General features: G+C 37.4%; 1 protein-coding gene across 1 annotated transcript; it reads right to left on the bottom strand.

Annotated features, from left to right (window-relative positions):
- Positions 1-1,463: 1,463 nt before the first annotated feature.
- On the bottom strand, positions 1,464-5,247 carry txndc15 (thioredoxin domain containing 15). The gene is made up of 5 exons (XM_063005202.1): positions 5,043-5,247; positions 3,167-3,540; positions 2,382-2,545; positions 2,135-2,265; positions 1,464-1,705 (listed from the first exon to the last, which is right to left on the bottom strand). Exons 1-5 carry the CDS (start codon positions 5,125-5,127, stop codon positions 1,509-1,511), a joined length of 951 nt encoding a protein of 316 aa, XP_062861272.1. The 5' UTR covers positions 5,128-5,247; the 3' UTR covers positions 1,464-1,508.
- Positions 5,248-8,633: the final 3,386 nt, after the last annotated feature.

The raw sequence follows: 8,633 nt of genomic DNA, 5'->3' as shown, positions 1-8,633 counted from the left end.
TTCAATAGCAGCCATTTTTGCTGCCATACAAAGCCATGGCCATATTTGCAACCCATGACCTTTCAGAAAATGCACTACTTTTCCCACTGATTTATTTCTATTTCACTGAAAGAACACAAAAAAGTCAAATTTGTTATCACCTCCGACAGATGATGCTACTTTAATTTGTACTTAAACTCACTTGTGGCAAGTTTGTTAGTTTGTTTGTTTATTAGGATTTTAACGTCATGTTTTACACTCTGGTTACATTCATGACAGGAACGGTAGTTACTTATTACACAAGATTCATCAGTACACAAGGTTATATCAAACACAGTCATGGACAATTTAGTGTCTCCAATTCACCTCACTTGCATGTCTTTGGACTGGGGGAGGAAACCGGAGCACCCAGAGTAAACCCACGCGGACACGGAGAGAACATGCAAACTCCACAGAGAAAGGACTCGGACCACCCAGGGGATCGAACCCAGGAACTTCTTGCTGTGAGGCGACATAGCTACCCATTTAGCCACCACTAAGCCCCACTTGTGGCAAGTAACGAGAAATATAAAATTACTCTGCAATCATTGTGCAAAATTATGGACACTCAAGGATACAAAAGAATTTCAGGTATTGTTTTCAAATGGTGTTACCAAACATTAAGCTGTGGGTGCCAGTCACTTTATTCTGTCCATTTCAGGTGTTCTGTGTTGAATGGTATCAGGTTTGACTTTTCAGATTCTGTTGTTGTTTTAATGCAACACACATTAAAAATGATTTTCGAATAGCTAAATTAGGCTTTTAAAATGGCCTTTCTAAAGTCTTCGCCCCAAATCTACAAAGAATATGTGAAATGCTCCGAGACGTTGTTCAGGAAAACCAGTTTGATGAAACTCTACCAATTATGTCAAGTAGAATAAGCAAAGGTCTAACCAGGTTTGTGCCAGACATCTGCTATCAAAAGCCGGATTAAAGAAAAAAATCACTAAGAAACATTAAGGAACAAATAATAGGTGTGTTGTATGAATACTTCGGACCTGGCAGCTATTTGTTTAGAATTAAAAGACACACGTTACAAGGACAAAAACCTTAAATATGTGATCTTTTTTTGACAAAGCAGGAGTGTTTCATTTACAGAGCAGGAACAGTGGCAAGAGTCTTGAAAATCCCAAGTCTGACATTGTATACATTTCCATTACAAGTGCATGTAAACTTTTGACCTTACTGTACATACGTTTACTGTATATGTTTGTGGCCTGGTGTTCCTACCCTACTACATAACACGACTAACAACTAAAAAGCACAAATGATGACGTATAAATAGTGTATAGTTATACATTCTAAAGTGTGATATTAAATTACTGACTTTTTTGAAGTATTAGTCACTGCAATAGTGTTTGACTAGCAACATTATTCAAACATTTTGATTTATTATTAATATCTTATCTTAATTTAAACATATACAAAATACACCCAACACTCACTCCACAAATAAAAGTTTTTAATTAAGTTAATTCATTCATTCATCATCAGTCTTGGTGGTCGTGTTCTTGTCCTGGGATGAGCAGACGAATACTGTCGGTTTTAAGGACAGCATACAGTGTGAACATTGTTAAAAAAAAAACACTGAACACAAAGAGCCAGTCAATGCTTTTCACTGGAACACTGAGTAACGGGCCAAGGCGATCTTCATCGGTCACTGATTGGTTGGCAATCACTTCAAAACCTGAAATAAAACAAACAGCAGCCATGTTAATGTGACAGAAACGATTTTCAAGCAGGTCTGATCATACATCATTGCAGGGCCTCAGCCAACCCCTCTTAGACATTGCCAATCACATCTGTATGTAGACTGGTCGATACCACTGCTGGGAATTCAAACCCCTGATCCCAAGAGTGGTAAGCTAGCGTAATTTACCACTGCGCCACCAGAGCGCTCTTAAAAGACTGATATCTGTGTATATTTAAAATCAACTTGTGTACTGTAAATGTATTAAATAATAAAAATGGATTCCAAACACTGTATGAACTTAAATAACCTCTTAACAATTTAGTCTGTTCTGGTGTTGACATTAAGGGAGTAATGAATAATGTAACAGTGTGTGGATATGTGAACACTTACAGAATGTGGTGATAGGATCAATGTAAGACTCACCTGTTTGATTGGAGATAAAGGCTGTTAGTGTCTCTAAGGTTCTTTCTGTGTGGTTAAATCGAGCCATTGGTTTAGCACCTTGGAACAGGAGGATGTTGGGAACTGCCACTGTACCAAACCGTGTTGATAAACTGCACACAAAATGTAATACATCATTTAACATGAGGAAACACTCATATTCTCACTCATTTCTAACTGTCCAACAAGTAGCTGTTGTCCTGTTTGTCACAAAATAACTAATGTTGACCTGCTGTGCTGCGAGGCATCAAGAGCAAGGAAGTGCATGATGGGAAACACTCGGGGCAAGGCATTGAAGTGAGGAGCGAGGTGGGCAGAGAACTGACACCAGGAAGTGTAGAAGAGAACCAAAGAGCATTCAGAGCTGTTTGAGTTCAAGAAATCCATCAGGTCCTGCAGAAAACAAAACAAATTTATTACAGTAATTACTAGTTCTTATTTTACCTTGTATATGACATTACAATATTAACAATATTAATAATTTTATGATTCATTAATGAGATTTTTCGCTGCATTATGTGACAATTGTGTATTATTATTATATCATATTTAGACAATGAAACATTTTAAACATGATTTATATTGTGATACCACACAACCTCAAGTGTTCTTATGCCTTTATAAGATAAGACATAAGACTCTCAGTAATCCAATTCACTCATACTGTTAAGTAGAGTATGACACGCAGTTCGAAATGCAGCCTCATACAAGCCCTGGTTATGTTTTGTCACATGTTAATTTGTAAAAGATGAAAAAATAGTAGATTAATGGTACTGAAAAACAAGACTGGCTTTTACAAATTAGGTGAACACCAATATTAGATTGAAAGTTAACTGGCATACTTGTAATTGCACTTACTGTCATTGTATCGTTTTGGTATTGGGCACTGTAATACTACTTGGCATAAGTATTAACATCAAAAAAATAATCATTAATGCTTAATGAGAGGTAAATGTGTTCCAGGTCACAGATGATCTCTGGCACTGACTCTGGCACTGGAAGGAACTAGCATACCTGTGAGGCATTAAGAATCTGAACAGTGAAGTTCTCCATTCCAGTGATGCTCCTTTTATCACAGCTCACTTTGTAGGTCTTTGCTGTTTCAGTGGTGTTTTGCTCATCTACAGGATTTTCTTGTTTTATATCAACAGGTTCCTCACATATCCCACCATCACCACATGGTGCAGATACAGAAGACTGCATACTTTTAGGAATGAGTGCTTCAATTCCAGCTGGATTGTGGGACAGTTCAGTTCCAAGAACTGCGTCTGCTATTTCTGCAGTCTTAAACTGTCTCTGAGATGTAGGCAATGTGTCCTCTACAGTCTGTCCATCATGATCAGACTTAAGTCCATCAGGAGATTCAAATTTAACAATCTCTCCTTCATCTGTACAGAGAAAATATGTTGTTATAACCACTTAATCATGTAGACAGAAAACAAAGATATACGCAGTGTGCTCATGTCTGTTGAAAGCTTTTTACTTCCTTATTAAAGCCAACTTTAACTATGATAGCAAAGTGTACATACAATTCAGTAACAAGTCAGCATGTCTGCGAGGTATCTCACAATGGATGTCAGCTCATCATCTAAAACTCAATCCCAGCAAGACAGAGCTGTTACTCATTCCTGGAAATCAATCTCCAACCCAGGACCTAGTCATCTCTCTTGATGACTCCCAGATCAGACCATCTGATAATGTAAGAAGCCTTGGTGTTGTACTGGATAACCAGCTGACCTTCTATTCTCATGTAGCCAACATGACAAGATCGTGCCGGTTCCTCCTCTACAACATCAGGAAGATTCAACCATTTCTCTCCATGGAAGCTACTCAGATTCTGGTCCAGTCACTTGTAATCTCACGATTGGACTACTGCAACTCCACCCAGGACTAAGGGAAGACAAGCATCAAGGCTCTTCTCTGTTCTAGCACCCAAGTGGTGGAACGAACTTCCTCTGTCTGTCCGAACATCTGAGTCTCTTACTGTCTTTAAAAAACGATTAAAAACCCACCTCTTTACCAAGCACTTAAGCTGACTTGATTTGACTAACTAACGCTCTTTCATTTCTTAAAAAAAACAAAAAACACTTTGGTTCTAACAGGTTTTAGCAGATTTGTGTAATTGGACTGTTGTTTACTTGAACTAGAGTAAGTTTATGTTTACTATGGAAGCTCTTCTGTAAGTCGCTCTGCCGATAAGAGCGTCTGCTAAATGCCGAAAATGTAAACAAGTCACTTGGGATAAAAGCAGCTGCATAATTCCACAAATGTAAATCAACAAAGTGAAATGACATTACAGTATTTTCTATACCACCAGAATAATCAAAGTTGTTATATGTGTATTTCAAAACTGGCATATTTTCAGAAACCCACAGTAAGCAGGTGATTTTATTAAATAATTAAGTTGTATGTTTTTCATTAAGTCACAAAAAAGACAGTTGTAGAAAAATATTGAAAACCCAATTCCATTGTAAGTGTATGTAAACTTCTGACTTCAGTTATATGTGGATGATGTATTTACTTAACATATACTTAATTTAAATGAGAACAACTGAATTAACTGCAATAATGTTCAAATGCTTGTTTTCCATTGATTGAATGAATAAATAATGTACATAAAATGGAACTAAAGAAGTTATATTAAACGATGTTGTTCTTACATTTCAGTTTATTTAAAATCATGAATCGCTGTTTCAATATTAAAATAATGTTATAAGGTATTCTACGATTGTGTAGATTCTTTTCGTATGAAAATAACATAAATAATAGTCGTATATATCAAGAAAACAAGCACTGAACAATTTTAAGTAGACTATATAAAGTGTTTCCATGTTTATTTCATTTGTTAGCAGTATTGCTAACACTGTTTTGCTATGTTAGCTTAGCTTACCTGGTGTAATTTGTATTGAAAAATGGATCACAGAAACGATAAAGAATGTAAACAATAAAATTTTGCGAAATGTGTATAAAATCATGGTGTCCTCATCAGCTGCACATATATATTAATGTAATTAATTTATCTGTATTTATACCCGACTACATGACTAAAATTATACACTTCAACCACTACCGTTGCTGTCCACACTGAGCCACTGTGCCGTCTCCATACTAACTAATGACGTTTCAAAATAAAAGTTATCGCCAGCAATCGCCTGGCTTCACTCCGATCAGGGTCGCAGTGTACATAAGACACGGCCTTATTTCATCAAAGGCCATCACACATGCATCCAAATACTTACTCACTCACTCACTGATAACTAGAGAAAGATGATGGCCAAGGTGACACGTTCAATGGGTAAATTAAACCTTAAATAATTAACATCTTAAGTCATCTGTCAGTTTGCCCTCACAAATAACTTTGAACATGGAGAGAGACCAGCTTTACCATTAATCATAAAGTTAAGTAAAGCCTTCACACTAACAGATAGCATTTTATTTTAGGTGCAGGAGATCCAGAATAAAGATTGGCATCGGGGCTGATGTGCAATGAATAAAGAAGTACAATTAAACAATTGGGGAGATGCAATAAGTGCAATCACAATTCACAATTTAAAAATTACATTACTTACTTGTAATTTACTTGTAACTTATATGATTTCCCCCTTTGTAGATGCTTGATGTTTAAATTTGGTCTGGGTGGCCCCAATTCTTAAATTGCTAATTTATCCTGATTACTATGACGACTGAATGGCATTTTCCTTAATGACATGATGGAGTTGCTCCGAATTGAGGTAAAGGTAGTCATGGTGACGAGATTGCGAGCCCTTCCGGAACTCATTCAGAATGTATTGCAGCGCCTGCAGTTAAAAAAAAAGTGCCTTAACATGAGAGTCTATGAGAGCAATCCGGGGCGATTTTCAATCAGACTGAAATCGCCCAAAAGGGGCAGTACTGTACTGAACACAACTCGACGCTGATTGGACTACGGTATTCAGAGGCAAGACAGACTCCAGAACAGTCACAGCTGTGATAGAAAAATTTCTTCCCTTTCGCCCTTTGGTGGTGCGTCGCCCGATCGCCCTAAGGAACGAGCCGCCCCTGATCATAATTAACCTTACTCATCAACAAATGCAACTCTTAGAATTCTAAACCATATCTTGGCTGTTTTATTTGAAATAATCACGTGATGAAAATGAGCCAATCTAAATGCCCCTGACTATGGAAAAGTGTTAATTTCATGTAAATTGTATCTATCAATAAGTAGTTTTTTTAATGCATGGGCAAAAGTCAAATCAATATGTAAATTAATGAACAAACACAATTACATACAAATAAAATTAGTTACAACTGCACTCGAGGTTGAGCCGAACTCCTGGTCTTAGGAGTCGGTTATTGGTTCTCTTTAACAAGCCAACAGAGAATCGATTCTTTTAGGGATCGACTCAGTAATACCACAAACCAGAAGTTCTCTAGTATTGTTTTTTTTAACTGTGCACTCGGAAATGTTTCTTGATTTCCATATAAATATAACAGCATTTTGAATTATAACGTTTGTTACACGACTTAATACAAGACTAAATAAATTAGTAAATTGATTATGTTTAAAAGAAAATAAGTGAAATTGCTGCTGCTCATAAAAAACCGTTACACTTGTACAAGCCAACGCGCACGCGCACTAGAGTTCAAAACTAAACAAATACAACTAATAGCAAACTGAACAACAATGAATAATAATACAATTGTTTTCTTTCCGTCATTGTATGACCCACCGGATTCCTCAGAGAATATCTGGACAGAGCTGACTGGACAGGAGGACAAGGGTGAGAAGAGGAGTGATAATAAGACGGAATTATTTGATGAAAAGCCCTGGCCATGCAGCAGCTCTCTGGTAGAACCCTTTTACGATCCGCTACATGTCTTCAGTCCACCCGCTCAGCAGCAGAACAAAACTAAAAGAAACCAGGACCTCCACACGTACCTCCTCATATGTATTAAAGAGCTGGAGTTACTGTCCCTGCTGTGGGATGCATCCCAGACTGACCACAACAGAGGTAAATCATGCCGTGTTTACACCGCCAGATGGGGCGATGAAGTATTTCAGTTTGCGCCTACTGTTCCCCATGGAACCGGACCCACCGGGACCATGACCATGATTAAGCTGTTGATGAGAATGAAATAAAACAATATTATAAAAGGTTTAAAGCTTGGCTATAAGTGACATGGGGAGCAGTTGGTAGAGTAGGTGCTGGTCCTGGGTTCAATCCTCATGTTTTCACCATGTATGTTTCATTCAGGTCCTTTATTTTTTTCCAACTTTCCCAGACACACAGTAAGTAGACTGGGTTATCTAAGCTGTAAGTTTATATGTAAACGAGTACATCTTTACTTGTGTTTTGCCTTGGCATGGATTGGTGCCCTGTTTAGGGTGCATTCCTGTGTTTCCAAGTGGCATCACACTAACAGTAACCCTGACCAGGATGAAACGGTTAGTAAAAATAAATGAATAAATACATTTAGCCCTGATTAAAAAGATTAAAATATTTACAATCATTTAAAATAAATACAATACTCAACAATAGACTTTTTAATGTGTGTGTCCCAGCATGGTGGCGCAATGATAGTGTTGGCACTGCACAGCTCCAGTGATCCAGGTTCAATCTTCCCCACTCTGGTGGCCTTGTGTCTTTTGGCTGAATTGGTTTTTGTCCAGTAGTTTAATTTTCTCCCACATCTGGAACACATGCTAACAGTTGTAAAGACTAATTGTGCCTAGGTGTGAGGGTAAATAAGTGAGTGATTTTGGTAAGTGATAAGTGAGTTTTCTACTCACCATGTCTCTGACCAGGTTAAAGCACTTACTGTAAATGATTAATTATTAGTCATCTTAGTTAATTTAAAGTTAAAAAGCAAGAAAGACAGTGTAATGCTGGTGCTTTTAAAGAAAATGCATTTACTTATCCTCCACAGCCTTGTTTCACTTCCTGCTACAGTTTAAGACGAGCTATAAAAAAAGCAAATGTTTGTACAATAACAATATAATCATTTAAGTGTCTCAAGTGGCTTCATTATGTTAAATCCTCTGACATTTGCTGTGTGTTTTTGTTTTACAGAGAAACTGGTAATGAGAAAAATTAAGCTGCTGCAACAGGTATCCTGCCTATATTATTGCTAAAATTTACAGCGAGCCATGATTGCATAACTATAAAAAACACTAAATGGCCAAAAGTATTTGGACCCCTGACCATGAGTTTGTTGGAATCCCAATTTAAAAACAAATGATATAAAATTGTTTATTAGGATTTTAACGTCATGTTTTTACACTTTGGTTACATTCATGACAGGAACGGTAGTTACTCATTACACAAGATTCATCAGTTCACAAGGTTATATCAAACACAGTCTTGGACAATTTAGTATCTCCAATTCACCTCACTTGCATGTCTTTGGACTGTGGGAGGAAACCGGAGCGCTCGGAGTAAACCCACGCGGACACGGGGAGAACATGCAAACTCCACACAGAAAGGACCCGGACCGGATCGAA

This window comes from Trichomycterus rosablanca, chromosome 11 (genome assembly GCF_030014385.1).
Source record: "Trichomycterus rosablanca isolate fTriRos1 chromosome 11, fTriRos1.hap1, whole genome shotgun sequence".
Lineage (NCBI taxonomy): Eukaryota > Metazoa > Chordata > Actinopteri > Siluriformes > Trichomycteridae > Trichomycterus > Trichomycterus rosablanca.
Note: the sequence above shows the minus strand (reverse complement) of the source record. Positions and strands in the feature narration are given on the sequence as shown.